This window comes from Equus quagga, chromosome 19 (genome assembly GCF_021613505.1).
Source record: "Equus quagga isolate Etosha38 chromosome 19, UCLA_HA_Equagga_1.0, whole genome shotgun sequence".
Lineage (NCBI taxonomy): Eukaryota > Metazoa > Chordata > Mammalia > Perissodactyla > Equidae > Equus > Equus quagga.
In genome coordinates this window covers 6,236,409-6,250,732 of record NC_060285.1, presented here as the reverse complement: position 1 = coordinate 6,250,732, position 14,324 = coordinate 6,236,409, and the positions used below count along the sequence as shown (strand labels likewise).

At 38.4% G+C, this 14,324-nt stretch overlaps 1 protein-coding gene across 6 annotated transcripts in view; it reads right to left on the bottom strand.

Annotated features, from left to right (window-relative positions):
- Window positions 1–14,324, bottom strand: part of EFCAB6 (EF-hand calcium binding domain 6) — a 233,096-nt gene that overhangs the window by 152,252 nt on the left and 66,520 nt on the right. For all 6 annotated transcript variants that reach the window (XM_046645983.1, XM_046645988.1, XM_046645986.1 and 3 more), the window contains 2 exons: window positions 5,279–5,403; window positions 991–1,139 (listed from right to left, as the gene is read on the bottom strand). In XM_046645983.1, coding sequence (XP_046501939.1) covers window positions 991–1,139; window positions 5,279–5,403 — 274 coding nt within the window. The remainder of the gene's footprint in view (window positions 1–990; window positions 1,140–5,278; window positions 5,404–14,324) is intronic.

Genomic DNA, 14,324 nt, shown 5'->3' with positions numbered 1-14,324 from the left:
ATCACTCATTGCTCACTTTTGGAGGATGCTAGGGAACCCTGAAAGTACCAAGTGAAGGCAAAGAACCAAGGACAGCTTGCCCTCTCTGTACTAACTGTCTCATTGTTACCAAATAGTTGGAGAGGGCAGTTTTCATTGCAGAAGTACTCAAACCAAAAATGAGCCGTGGACGTCAGCACTTTCCAAGCCCTAGCGAATTAATGGATATAGGTGTGGTCAACAATGGCTACTAACAGCACTAAAAGGGAGACAACTAGTCCATATTTCTACGCTTGTCACCACCTATGAAGTATTCTTGCCAAAAAACTGTGCATGAGTCTGGATGTCTATCACTTCAGGGGGAGGGGGCTGAGGGACATGGGAGAACACATCGAATGTCGCTGTGGGCTGCAATCAGTCAGACAGAGATTGTAAGAAACTCCAGATAACGAACAATCGGACTTCTACAGACACATCATAACAGAAAAATTAACTAATAGAGAGGGACCCGATTGATTCAAAAAGAATTGCAGCAAATCAGTCAGTTACAATGTTCAGGTCTTTCTTGGATTCCAAATCAAATAAATTGTAAAAGAAAATATGAGACAATCAGTTAAATTTGATCCCTGACCGGATAGTATTATTAATGATAATTCTACTAGGTGCAAAAGTGGTATTTTCACCATGTTTTGAAAAAGAGGTCTTATCTTTCAGAGAGACATAGTGAGAACTTTTCAGTGGAATATGATGTCTGGTATTTGTCTCAAAAATATCTGGAGCTGAGGAAAAACGGGCAGGAGCAGAAATGAAATGATTGACCGTGAGCGGAACGTTGAAGCTGGGTGGTGGGCACATTAGTCGATTCGTTACATTATTCTCTTTACCTCTGCATGTGTTTGAAATTTTCAATAAAAAAGTCTAAAACATTAATAAAAAATAAATGAAGCTGTTCCTTCTTCTCCTGGTTGATGTTCGGGGAAAAAGATGTCAGGGAAACAATGGGACGCTTACCTTTTCATTAACTGGATAAAAATTCTCCTGGGTAACTGGTACACAAAGGTGTCGAGGACGACCTTCAGGTAATTCAAAGAGACGTGGCCAGCTTTGGAGGGGTCGCCTGCACTCAGGGCCTTCTCCACCTTTTCGTAAGACTTGGAAAGCTGCAAAATTAACACAAGGGGCTGCATTCAGAGAAAGCAACTTCACGGAGCTAGGCAACCTTTCTTTTTTTCTCTACCGAAACCTCGTCACATTTTCCTCTCCAAAAACTGATCAAAAAGGTTACTATGGCATGTACTGAACTTCAAATGTTTAATTGATGAGCTCACTATGAAACAGCATCCCCAGTCACAGCAACTCAGTTGACAAGGCAGTCAAGTTTCTCAGGGGAAACCAGCACCTATAATAGCTCTACCTCAAATTTCGGAGCTAAAAATACTCGGTGGGTCTGCCAGTTTGATGCATCTTTCTTAATATACTTTCAAGCTGCTCCTACGGTGAGCCCACGCCACGCTTCCCCTGATGAAGTCAGGCCAATCAAACAACAACGCTGGCAACACTTTATTAAAAATAGAAGCAGCTTTAACAGTAAGCCAAATTATTAATATAAGGATTGCATAAACACAGCACACTTTGAGCATTTCTTTAATTATTCTTTTTTTTAAAGGGGGAATGACAAAGAACCAGGGTGAATGAGCTTTGCTTCTGGGACTTCTAAAATTCGGTAAAGCAAGTTAACCACGGATTTTTATGACTCATAAAAATACCATGAAGATTGGTTTTGCTTCCAAAGGCTTTCCCGCTGTTTATTATTGAGTAATAATATTCTCCAATATTTCCAATACTCTCCACTTTGTCTGAATTCAGTTTTTCCTGCTAACTGGGATAAGAAGATAAACAAAATCACCACCAACTTGGTGGAAAGGGTGACTTTTTAAAAAAGCTGCTGGAACGTGGAAATATATGTACAAGAGTCTCTATCCACTAAGGGAATAAGAAACAGATTCATTAACATTTCCTTTCCTTAGAGTGCACAGGAATATTGGAAATCTAAGGGGAAAATCTCTATATTTAGAGAATCACAGGGCCTAAGCTTCTTAGAAAGTTGCATAAAATTAACCCAAAATGCAGCTGACTCTGCCCATCTCTCTTTCAGGGAAGCAGGTTGGCTGGGGGAAGATTCTCACAGAAAGAAGCCAGGCCAGACGCGGAGGACGGCCTCAGTGTACTTACTAGATTAATGACATCCACTTTTAATATCTTAATGACATTTGGTCTCCGATAAGGTTTTTTCCAGGGGAGTGTCTCTGACTGTTCAAGAGCTTTTAGAAAAAGAGCAGGGAGTGAAACAGAAACAGTGCCTTTGCAAAAAAATATATATATATATAAACACATCACCTGCAAAGTTTTCATGCCATAAAAAGGGATTAAACAAGAAAATGAATTCATTAAAAGAAAAGCTTGAAGACAAGATGATAAAACAATCTAAGAGATGAGAAGGGGTATTTCAAGGCTAAGAAAATAGAAAACAAAAATAACAATTACAGGACCTAATAAACAAACTAGCACGGCAAGAGAAAGAGACAAGGCTGAAAGTAACATTAACAGTAAAGGAGCGGCTTGAAAGAACCTCAGTGAAGGCAGAGGAGAAAGGATTAAAGCAATGTGAGAGCAGACGAAAGATGATCCAATATAGGGACACCTGGGAATACTGCTGAAGGAAGGAAAGACAGAAAGGAGGAGGGAGGGGAGGAGAGAGGGATGGAGAGAGGCAGAAGATTTTAGTGACACGATACAGGGGAAATTTTCCTGAAGTGAATGAAGAACTGAATCTGGACACTGAAGAGCACACGGTGTCCCAGGAAACTGTGACATACTGCTCCATGCCAAGACAGTTTAGTTTTGCTTTTTAATTTCAAAGATACAGAAAAAATACTTTAGGCGTCCAGGTTAAAAAAAAAAAAAATCACCTACAAGGGAAAAAAAATCAGTTGACCTCAGGCTTCCTCTCAAAAACCCAATGCCAGAAGACAATGGAAAAATACTTATAACATTTTGAGGAAAAGAAAGTACGTTTAGGCTATCTTTTAAGAATTATACCCAGCCAAGGCCTTGTTCTGGTAAAAAGGCAGATAGTCTCAAAAATCGGAAACAAAGGGAATAAAGCACCCATGAGCCTTTCTTAAGGAAATTACTTGACAATGAAATCCATCCAACTAAAGAATAAATCAAAATAAAAAACTCTGAAAGGGATAAACCATGGTAAGCATTGAATATAGTGATGCGCATTAAATCCATGTAAATATAAAACGAAGGCAAACAACTAGGGGAATTAGGGTAACAGCACAGAATGTAAATATCCCAAACGCTGACTAAGAACAAAATATGAACAGTGAAAATTGTGAGGTGGGAAGAGACCCGGGAAGAGCCAGTCACGAGTTTGATAGCAGAGAGTCAGCCCGCACTGCCTGTAACTGAGACTTCCTTCAGAAACACCATAATTTCTCCTACTCTTGATGGTTTTCTTAACTCTCTTCTGTTCTCAAAGTCCCTTTGTGGACCTAATATCTCTTGTGGTATAGAAATATTCATCCAAAGTTCAGAAGCATCTTCGGCTTCACTTGAGGACAGCATTGCGAGCAAGGACATGGGGTTTAAACTTGGCTCCAGGATTGACTGGCACGGTGGCCTTGGGCAAGTCATCAAACCTCTTCGTGCCTCAGTTTCCTCAACTTGAAACTGAGATATTCATAGTGCCTAACTCATGGAGCTGCTGTGAAGACTGGAAAGGGGGTCACTTACAGCGCTGCCTGGCACACAGGCACCCAAAAAGGGTTCATTATGAGGGTGATGATGACATTTCTTTACTTCCAGTAAATTCAACGACATTTAAATTAAATATGCCTGATTTGTAAAAAGGAGCATGATTCTCTTCTTAGAACATTATTTCTATCTATGTACCCACCCACCCCCCACCAATGCAGCCATCCTTCTATACATATGACTAAAGACAGGCCCGGAATTATGTTCACCAAATGTTGCCTGTGATTATTTCTGGGTGGTGGATTTTGAATAATGTACTACTTTCTTCTTTGTACTTTTCAGAGTTGCTTACATTTCTTGTAATGATCATGTATTATGTAAGGGTCATGTTTTTATGAAAACAATAAATTCATTAACAACAACAAAAGAAAACGAGTTTTACCAATTTACTAACAGTATATTCAAGTGCTCACTTCTCCAATACCCTTAGCAACATTGACTTTTGTTAATTTTTCTCTCACTGACAATTTTCTACTGAAAATTTTATATTAATAGTTTATAAAATTCCTACTTATGTTAGGAAGAGTTATTATTTATCTGTCGCTTATGTTGACATATTTTGCCAAGTTTACCACTTGTTTATACAAACTTTTGCTATACAAAAGCTTTTTCATTGTAACGTGGTCAAATTTATCAACGTGGTCAAATTTATCAATCTTTTTCTTTATGGTTTTGGGACTTTACTTCATGCTTAAAAAAAAAGTCTAAATTTCAAGATTAAAAAATTCTCACCCATATTATTTTTAAATTTAAATAGTTGAGGCATACAGAATTTATTTTGGTGTGAAGAGTGGAAGATTATAGGCTTTTTTTTTCTCTAAATGGCTGGCTAGTGAATTATCCCAATAATAATCATCGAATACTCCACTCCTTGTCCCCACTACACTTTATTGGAGCGCCTCCCAGCATATGCTGAATTCACATATAAATATTAGTTCATTATCCAACTACTGTTTTAAGTCAATTTGAACGTCCGTTGCCGCATCAGTGCTATATTGTTTTAATTATTATATCTTTATAAAATACATTTTGTATGATAGAATAAGCCCTCTATTATAACTTTTCAAAAGAAAAAAAAATATATATATATACACATTCTCCATCCAGACATAGCCAGAGCAGGCGTTAATACTTAATCTTCCAATCCAAGAATTAAAAAAGATCACTTCATTTACTTGAGTGCTCCTTTATTTTACTCAATAAAGTCGTATCCTGTCTTTATAGGTCTTAAAGATTTCTTATTAGATGTAGTATGTGAGTAGCACAAAGGAGTTACTTAAGAATCAGCCACTCAGCACATTACTGTTATCCACGTACGATTGTTATGAGGGGATGGAGGAGGTCTCAGGGCTTGGGCGGGCGGAGGTAGGATCAAAGCAAATTTTGGAAATAATGCCCAGACCTAATGGTTTTCCACAGTTGTCCATTTTCTCTGTTCACACCTTAGACGGCCCTGGCACTAGGAAAACACTCTCACCTCTTGGCAAAAGGCTCTCTCAATCTCATCCAAGGAGTAGTCCCTCCAGACCTCTTCAGAGGAAATGGAACTGGGGAGGCGCTCCCTTCTGGAACTTTTGATTTGCTGATTCTGCCACGAGACCTCTATTAAAACCAAAGAGCTTTAGGTTATTAACATTGTCAAAGGTACACTTAAATATTAAGTGTTTCCTTTTCATCATAACCTGTCTGATAAAAGGTAAGACTTGAGTAAACCAAAAACTTGATGCAGTTTGTAATAAATGATGTTGAAATAATTGGGTAAACATTTTAGAAAAAAGTAAAATCAATCTACTTGCTACCTTATTCTAAAGTAAAAGGTACACTAAGTAGACTAATAAAGCCATAAATGTAGTAGAAGAAAATTAAGATGAATATTACATAATATATAGACTTTGTGTGAGAAGTCCTTTCCCAGAAACACACTGGAGCCAGAAATCATTTAAATAATGGATAGGTCTGAGAATATGAATATTTAATTTTTGTTTGGTCAAAAAAAGCACACAAATAACAATGAAAGAAAAATGAGTGGGAAAAACTATTGTTAATATACATGAGAAATACAGGTTAATTTCCACAACATAAGAGTAGCTCTTATGAATCAACAAGATAAACATAAATACTCAATAGAACAATAGACTAAGGCTATAACAGGTAATTGACATAAAAAGAACTAAAAAAAATCCAAAATGTGTAGGAAAAACTGCTCAAACTCATTGGTAATTTAAAAAGTCTAACTGAATGAAAAACCTGGAAATAAATTTAACCTAGGAGGTGAAAGACCCGTATATTGAAAACTGCAAGACGTTAATGAAAGAAATTGAAGAAGACACAAACAAATGGAAAGATATTCCACGAACATGGATTGGAAGAATTAACAATGTTAAAATGTCCATACCAACCAAAGCAATATACAGACTCAATGCAATTCCAACCAAAATTCCAATGGCATTTTCTCATAGAAATAGAACAGACAACCCTAAAACTTGTATGGAACCATAAAAGACCCCATATTGCCAAAGCAATCTTGAAAAAGAACAAAGCTAGAGGCATCACACTCCCTGATTTCAAACTATATTACAAAGCTATAGTAACTAAAACAGTATGGTATTGGCATAAAAACAGACACATTGATTAAAGAACAGAAAAGAGAGCCCAGAAATAAACCCATGCATAAGGAGCCAAGAATATACTACGGGGAAAGGACAGTCTTTTCAATAAACGGCATTGGGAAAATAGGACAGCCACATGCAAAAGCATGAAACTGAACCATTATCTTACACTATACACAAAAATTAACTCTAAAATGGATTAAAAACTTGAAAATAAGACCTGAAACCATAAAACCCCTAGAAGAAAACATGGGCAATCAGCTCCTTTACTTAGCTCTTGGCAATGATTTTTTTAATCTGACATCAAAAGCAAAAGCAACAAAAGCAAAAATAAACAAGCGGGACTACGTCAAAGTAAAAAACTTCTGCACCACAAAGGAAGCTGTCAACAGAATGAAAAGGCAACCTATGGAATGGGAGAGATACTTGCAAATCATATATCCGATAAGGGGCTAATATCCAAAATATATAAAGAATTTATACAACTCAATAACAAAAAACCAAACAATCTGATTTAAAAATGGGCAGAAGATCTGAATAGATACTTTTCCAAAGAAGACACACAGATGACCAACAGGTCCATGAAAAGATGCTCCACATCACTAATCATCAGGGAAATGCAAATCAAAACCACAATGAGATATCACCTCACACCTGTTAGAACGGCTATTATCAAAAAGAATAGAAATAAGTGTTGGTGAGGATGTGGAGAAAAAGGAACCCTTGTGCACTGTGGGTGGGAATGTAAATTGGTACAGGCACTATGGAAAACAGTATGGAGGTTCCTCAGAAAAATTAAAAATAGAATTACCGTCTGACCCAGCAATTTCACTTTTGGGTATTTATCCAAAGAAAACAAAAACACTAACTTGAAAAGATATGTGCACCCCATGTTCATTGTAGCACTATTTACAATGGCCAAGGTATGGAAACAACCTAAGCGTCCATCAATGGACTAATGGATATAGAAATTATGGTGTGTATACATGCGCGCGCGCACACACACACACACACACACACACACACACAAAATGGAATATTATTCAACCATAAAAAAGAATGAAATCTTGCTATTTGCGAAAACACGGCTGGACCTTGAGGGCATTATGGTAAGCGAAATAAGTCAGACAGAGAGAGTCAAGTACTGTACTATTTCTTTTACAAGTGGAATCTAAAAATAAAGAAATAAATAACCAGGCTCACAGATACAGAGAATAGACTGGTGGTTGGCAGAGGTTGGGGGTGGGGGTGGGAGAAATGGGTGAACTACTTTTGGGTTTTTTTAGTTTAAATAAATTGAGTAAAAATAATAAAACAAAATAAAAATTCTAATTAAAACAAGTTAACATCTTTTCTACTTCTCAAATAGGCAAGGATTAAAAGGAATGACAAAGAAAGAAATCAATTCTAGCTTGTGTATAGAAAACTTGGTACCTGAGTACTCTTAAATACCCTTCTAGAATGTTATACTAACGGAATAATGGGGCCACTCAACAAACGCACACGGGTAAGGGTACTTTCTGCACTGTTTATAAGAGAAAAAGTTGAAATAATTTAAATGCTCATTATTAGAGATTGGTTTTACAAATTATGGTTCATCGAGCCTATGAAATTCTATACAGACATTAAAAACAAAGATGCCTGCCTAAATTAAGGGATGTGGAAAATTTTCCTTGAAATATACTGTTTCGTGACTGAAAGAAAGGATGACTAGCATAACATAATTTTCATTTTAACACTTATTTGTGTACTTGCCTGTCTACCCATCCATCCATCTATCCATCTATCTATGCATCAGAAGAAAATCTGGGAGGCTAACACAAAAAGAATACAGCTGTAGATTCAGGTAGCATTACAGGGAATTGTTATTTTTGTTTTTGTGTTTTCTGGCTTTTTTGCAACAAGCATGTATTACTTATATAATAAAAGAGAATAAAATAAATCTAAAATATAGCCATTTTCTTTCTCAGAGTTGACTGCAAAGAATCACAAATGGTTTCCCAGATTTATTTCCTAAAATGTCTGCAAATAAGCTTCACTCAAATTAAGCACACTTATAACGACTCAGCCGCAGTTAACAAACTGCCAGTCATCTGGAATTCCATTTCCATCTCACAAAAAAAAAAGAACGAAAGGGAAAAAAGCATAAGAGCCTGCCCAGGGGACCCCTCTGGGCTCCATAACAAGATACAAAGCCAGTCCCTAGGATGCCGTCTGGAGTCTCAGTGGGCCGAGCACTGGAAACACGGGATCTCAGAATGCAGGAGCCTCAGTGCCTCCGTGGAGACGAGGAGGCCAAGCCGCGGGGCCAGGGGCTGACCTGGTTGGGCACATGGAGGTGTCAGCCTCAGCTTTCCATACTGAGTCCTGAGCCCACTCCACCCGGGGGCAATGGTACTGTTGTGGCGATTTGAGGAGCACACACAGCACATCTAGGGAAACCCATTCACGCTCCGTAAACAACAGCCAGGACTGGGGGGAGGGGGGTTAAGGCGTGAGGCCTGCCCTCCGGGAGCTCACGGTCCAGGAGCCTGTGCAGCTATAGGTGCTACAACAGGCTGGCTGACAAACTCAATTCACACCCAATGACTCCTCTCATCACAGTTACACCAGGGTCATGCTCCGTGCAGCTTAATAATTCCTACCACCTTCCGATTTCCCCAAAATCTCCCCTGAAGGATGCTTGCTGATTTGAAACTGGGTAGAGAGGAATCCAAAGCTTATGGGGGCACTCATGTGTGTCTCAAGTGCGTCAAGGGGAAATCACCCCCGATGTCAGTTCTTCATGAGCCCAAACAGACGGTGCTTCTGACAAGCAAGGTGATGATGGCTCATTAGGACACAGACGCAGCAAAACAGAAATATGCACCAGGAATCGAGAATAAATCTTGTCCTATATATAGAAAAGTCATAGATAATGGGTCTCTGCAAATATGCAAACTAGAGACTCCCTCACAGAGGTAAGAACAGCGTCAAACGTACAAAGAGCTCTCGGTAATTAGTCCTCTTATGACACACCTTCCCAAAAAATAAACACACATTAGCAAATTTTATCCATCGTTCATAATTCACAGATAACAGAAAAGCAGGACTTCATATGAGAAGTAGAAATGGATAAGAAGAGGTATGTGGAATCATGTGCTTACTTACGAAAGTGAAATTTTTGGAACAAATGCAAATAGGTGACATATATTTTAAAATTATTGCTCACTTGAGAATATCTTCCAAAAATGCTCAAACCATCATATAGAAAATAATTATTATTAAAACAGCAGTAAAAAACCTCAGTGTAAAAAAATTGGAAGCAGTATAGAATTTACTCATGTGTCCACGGGCTTCCAGGCTGGAGCGCCAAGGAAAGCACTTCTCAGTGGGAGGTCCCAGGTGGGTAAACTTCGGAAACTCTGAGACAGTACAAAGCGAGGAGGACAGACTCTGGAAAGAGACTGCCTGCGTGCAGTTACTGACTCTGCCCCTTACGAGCTACGCGACCTGTGCTTTTGTTTCCCCACTGGCAAAGAGAGATGGAAACAGCATTTGGGCCACAGAGGTGTTATGAGGACGAGATGATGAATGAGGGTGCCCGGCACTCAGCAGACACTCAAGATATATCAGCTGTATATTGATTGATAAGGAAAGTTTTAAATGATAGGAGACATGGAAGAACAATATCAATCAGAGATAGAAAAGCTCAGAAATTAGATGATAGAACTCAGGAGCAGATTAGAAATAAAATTTCAGAAATGAAGACTAAACTAAAAGGAACACAAGAGCAAACAAACACAACAGTAATAGAAGGTGAAAAAGAAAAACTTATATCAGGTAAGCAAAAAAGGGAAGAAAGGAGGAAGGAAAGAAGACTTGTGAGAAAGCTGCAGTCTAGAAGAGAAGATAGGAAAAAAGTCTGAGATACACATACTATGAATCCTGAGAAGAAAACCAAACAATAGAACGGAACAGATACTAAAAACTGCAATTCATGCAGTTTTCCTGAAATAAGAGAGTCAAATCTGCTAATTCAAATAGTTCACAAATACTCGGGAAATCAATCACAAGTACCCAACATCACAGCATATTCTAGGAAAATGATTAGGTTTTAAATAAATGGAAAAAGAATTATCTAGATATTCAGGAACAAAGATCAAGTTACTAATAAGGAAAATAAAATTAGATTGTCATCAAACTTTTCCTCTGCCAAACTTCACGTCACCAGGCAATGGGTAAAAATATTTAAGAGACTTAAAGAAAAAAACCTGAGCCAAGGATTTTATCTCCAGACAAACTGTTTTTCAACTGTAAAGGCCACATGCAAACCGTCATGAACAGGCAAGAAATCAGAGAATATCGCCTCCATGAGCCTAAGTAGATTCCTAAGGAATTTACCAGAGAATAAGCTTCCAATAACCAAAATGACTACAGAGACAAACAAGAAGGACGGAAGCAGCTGAGCAGATATGACAAAGGTTTTCAGTCCTGATGTGGCGGTCTTACAGAAGCTGTGTCAGCGAGGCAGGAAGACCTACTTCTCAAGGGCTTACGCGGAAAGAAAGAAATCCAAACCTGGAAATGACCTTGAACCGCTCCAGATAGCATCCTGTCTTCTTCGCTTGGGTGATACTCTGGGCAACCTGTCTGGATACCTTGGCTTTTCCCAAAACAACAATTAGCTAACCCATTGTCCAAATAAAGTAATTTCCATTACAATCCAACCCAGAAAGGATAAGCTGATAACATAAGATTCACACTCTGGGGCTGAGGATTTTGAACTCCCAGGACGGCAGTGAGGACGAGGAGAGCTGGTGTCAGCGGTTCACCCTCTCCCACCTCACACCCATAAGCAGGCCTCTGTCTGACAGCCTCAGAGGAGAGCTTTAACATGGTGTGGCCCATGGCCCCAAACTACTGTATCTTTAAGAACATCAGAAGAAAGATTTTGCCTTCTAACTGAAGGATTTGTATTTCAATTATGAAAGTTATGAGATAAGCATTCAATGGGAAAATAAGCGTGAATAAGATTGTAAGGTGATCTCTGTGACTGGGTGTAGACAGACTGGAGTACTTCCATGCTGTAGATGATGTAGGACCAGAAATATGCAGGACAACTAGGTACATATCTCATATTTAATCAGTCAAAGATGTCTTTCATTTTGAGATGTGTTATTATTTTAGGTATCCCCAATAAAGTAAGCCTCCTGCCAACTACCAATAATGGAAAAAAATGAGATTTCTATGGCAAATTGAAATTGCACTATAGAACTTACCTTCTTAGAACACCTAATAAAATAAGCAAAAGAAAAAAGCAGTAAAAATTAGCCAAAAAATAATAAAGTTACCAGCATAAACTGAAGCAAAAAGAAACTTAATATAGGCAGCCAGAAGGTTTTGCTTTCAATTGTGGTGGATTGGCTCATACCTATCCTCCATAGCTGATAACAATCATAAACTCTGCCCAAAATATAAACAAAAAACTATCTGAAGACATTAGAGAGCAACCAACATAAACTGGAGTCAACCCTCAGAAAAATGGAGCAACGTTCACTGAATTTCCTCTTCTTTGGCCTTTTGCCTGAGGGAAGGCCTCAGCTGGAATCATACTAAGTGGCTAGTATACTGGATGTAAACCCAATATTGGCTTTAGGAATCAGCAAACAGAGTTCAGGACTACCACAGCAGCTGGAAAGTCATGAGGGAAAGCCCCAAAAGAAAGGCAGAGAGGAGCATCTCCAAAGCCTGTGGACAAATTTGCAGAAATCTCTGGCTAAGGCCTGGACTACAGATGAGCAGAGCAGACAATACGAAGCCCAGCTAAGGCTAAAACAGCAGAACAAAGATTTCAGATGTTAACTTCCTCAGTGAAGACAAAGATCAGAGTTTGAGCACAGACAAGTAAACTGGCTGCTAAAACAAAAACGGAAGTTCTTCAGAGAGGCATAACAGAATCCCTAGTCTCTCCAATGCAAAATGTACTATATATAGGATAAATTCCAAAATTACTAGATATAGGAAAAAACCCAGGAAACTGTGATCCATATTCATGAAAAAAAGGTAATCAGTAAAGATCAACCCCTTAAATGACCTAGAGGTTGGACTTAGCAGATAAAGATTTTAAAGTACTTTAAAATTCAAAAATAAATGTTTGAGAATATAAAGGAAAGTAAACTACTAATGAATGAACAGATAGGAAATCTCAGCAGACAACAGAAACTGTAGCACTGTAGTCTGTGTTTGTAGTGTACGTAAAAGTATGATATGTGACAGCAATGTACAAAAGACAGGAGAGGAGAATTGGAAAAATACCATTGTAAAGTTCTTACACTTCATGTGAATTAGTAAAAATTATTTGAAGGTAGATTCTGATTAATTACATGTATAATGAAATAAAATGTTGAATTAATAAAAATTTCTTAAAATTATGTAAACTCTACAGCAAAAAAGTTGGGGAGTGGAGGTAGGTGGACAGAGAAGGAAGGAGTGGAGTGTCATGCAAAAAGGCAAAGATACCACTTTGGAAGACAATGTGATCAAGGTATAAAATTACATTACATAATACCTTAATAAGAACATAAATTCAATAAAACAAGAACTCAATAACAAGATGATGAGTCAACAAAATGAGATGGAAAACAATATGGCAGACCACTGGGAACACCATTATAGAAGCAATGAAGTAAACATAGCAAGGAATAGGATCAATCTTGCTGACAATCAAATAACATGTACAGATAGAAGACCTAAAATGATCATTCTGAATACAGAAGAAAAGGACAAAGAGAATAAAGTACCTGGAGACAATTTAATTGCTATAGAAGACAAGGACAATCCAACATAAGGATAATTTGTATCACCAAAGTTAAAAATCTGAAAACTGGAACAGAAGATTTATTCAAAGATATGTAATGTTACTAAAAACAAATGAACAAAACCTTGAAGAAAGAATTTAATTTTCAGATTGAAAATACACTGTGTTCTGGAAAACTGATGCAGAAAGCTCAACACCAAGACGTATCCTAGCTATGTCACTGAAATTCAGGGACAGATAATTCCTTAGGCAATTAGCTAGAAAAAGCAAATCACCAATAAGGGAGAAAATTAGGCAAGCCTCAGACTTCTCCACAGACTCAGTACAGATGGCAAAGGATCCAAGTCTATGATGTTCTGAAGGAGAAAAGTGTGACTCGTGGAATTGTGTGCAGCCAAAAAAGAAACATTTTCTTCAGCTTCATTTCAAAGTCTGTTCTTCTGATGCCATATCTATGTATGGAAAGACGCCAGGAATAACGCTGACGGTGGCTATTTCTGGGTGATAGAACTCTTTTGATTGGTTACTTCAATCTTTTTCCTCGTCTGCCTCAGTGCCCGCCTCACAGGGCTGCGGGGAACATGAGGAAACGGGAGAAGAACGTGCCGAGCCTAGTGCCTGGCATGGAACAAACATTCAATCAATGGGGTCGATTCTTATGGTTGTCACGTCAGGTATATAAACTTATTTGTGATGAAAATCTTCTATGATCAGGCTAGATACCACCTTATATCCCACTGGGGCCAAAAGCATAGCTCACGCTTCAGCCCAACACGTTCCCCTCAAGGGCCCTCGGACTAGAATGCTCTCATCCCCTCGGTGTTTGTCACACACACCCTGTGAGCTCTGCTCCAGCAAAAGTGCCTCCTAGCTCTTAACCAGCCAGCCCTGCTCTTCCTGTGAACACCCCACGACACCTTGTTCTTCTCTTACAGGTCTCTAAATAGATGTTTTGGAGGTGAACAACTCAGATCTCGACTCCACCACACACTAGCTATGTGACACAGGGAAATCCATTTAGCACCCTTGAATCAAGGTTTCTCATCTGAAAAAGCAAGATAATAATAACTGCTCCACAAAGCTGCTGAGAGAAATGAAATTAAAGTTAAGGTTTA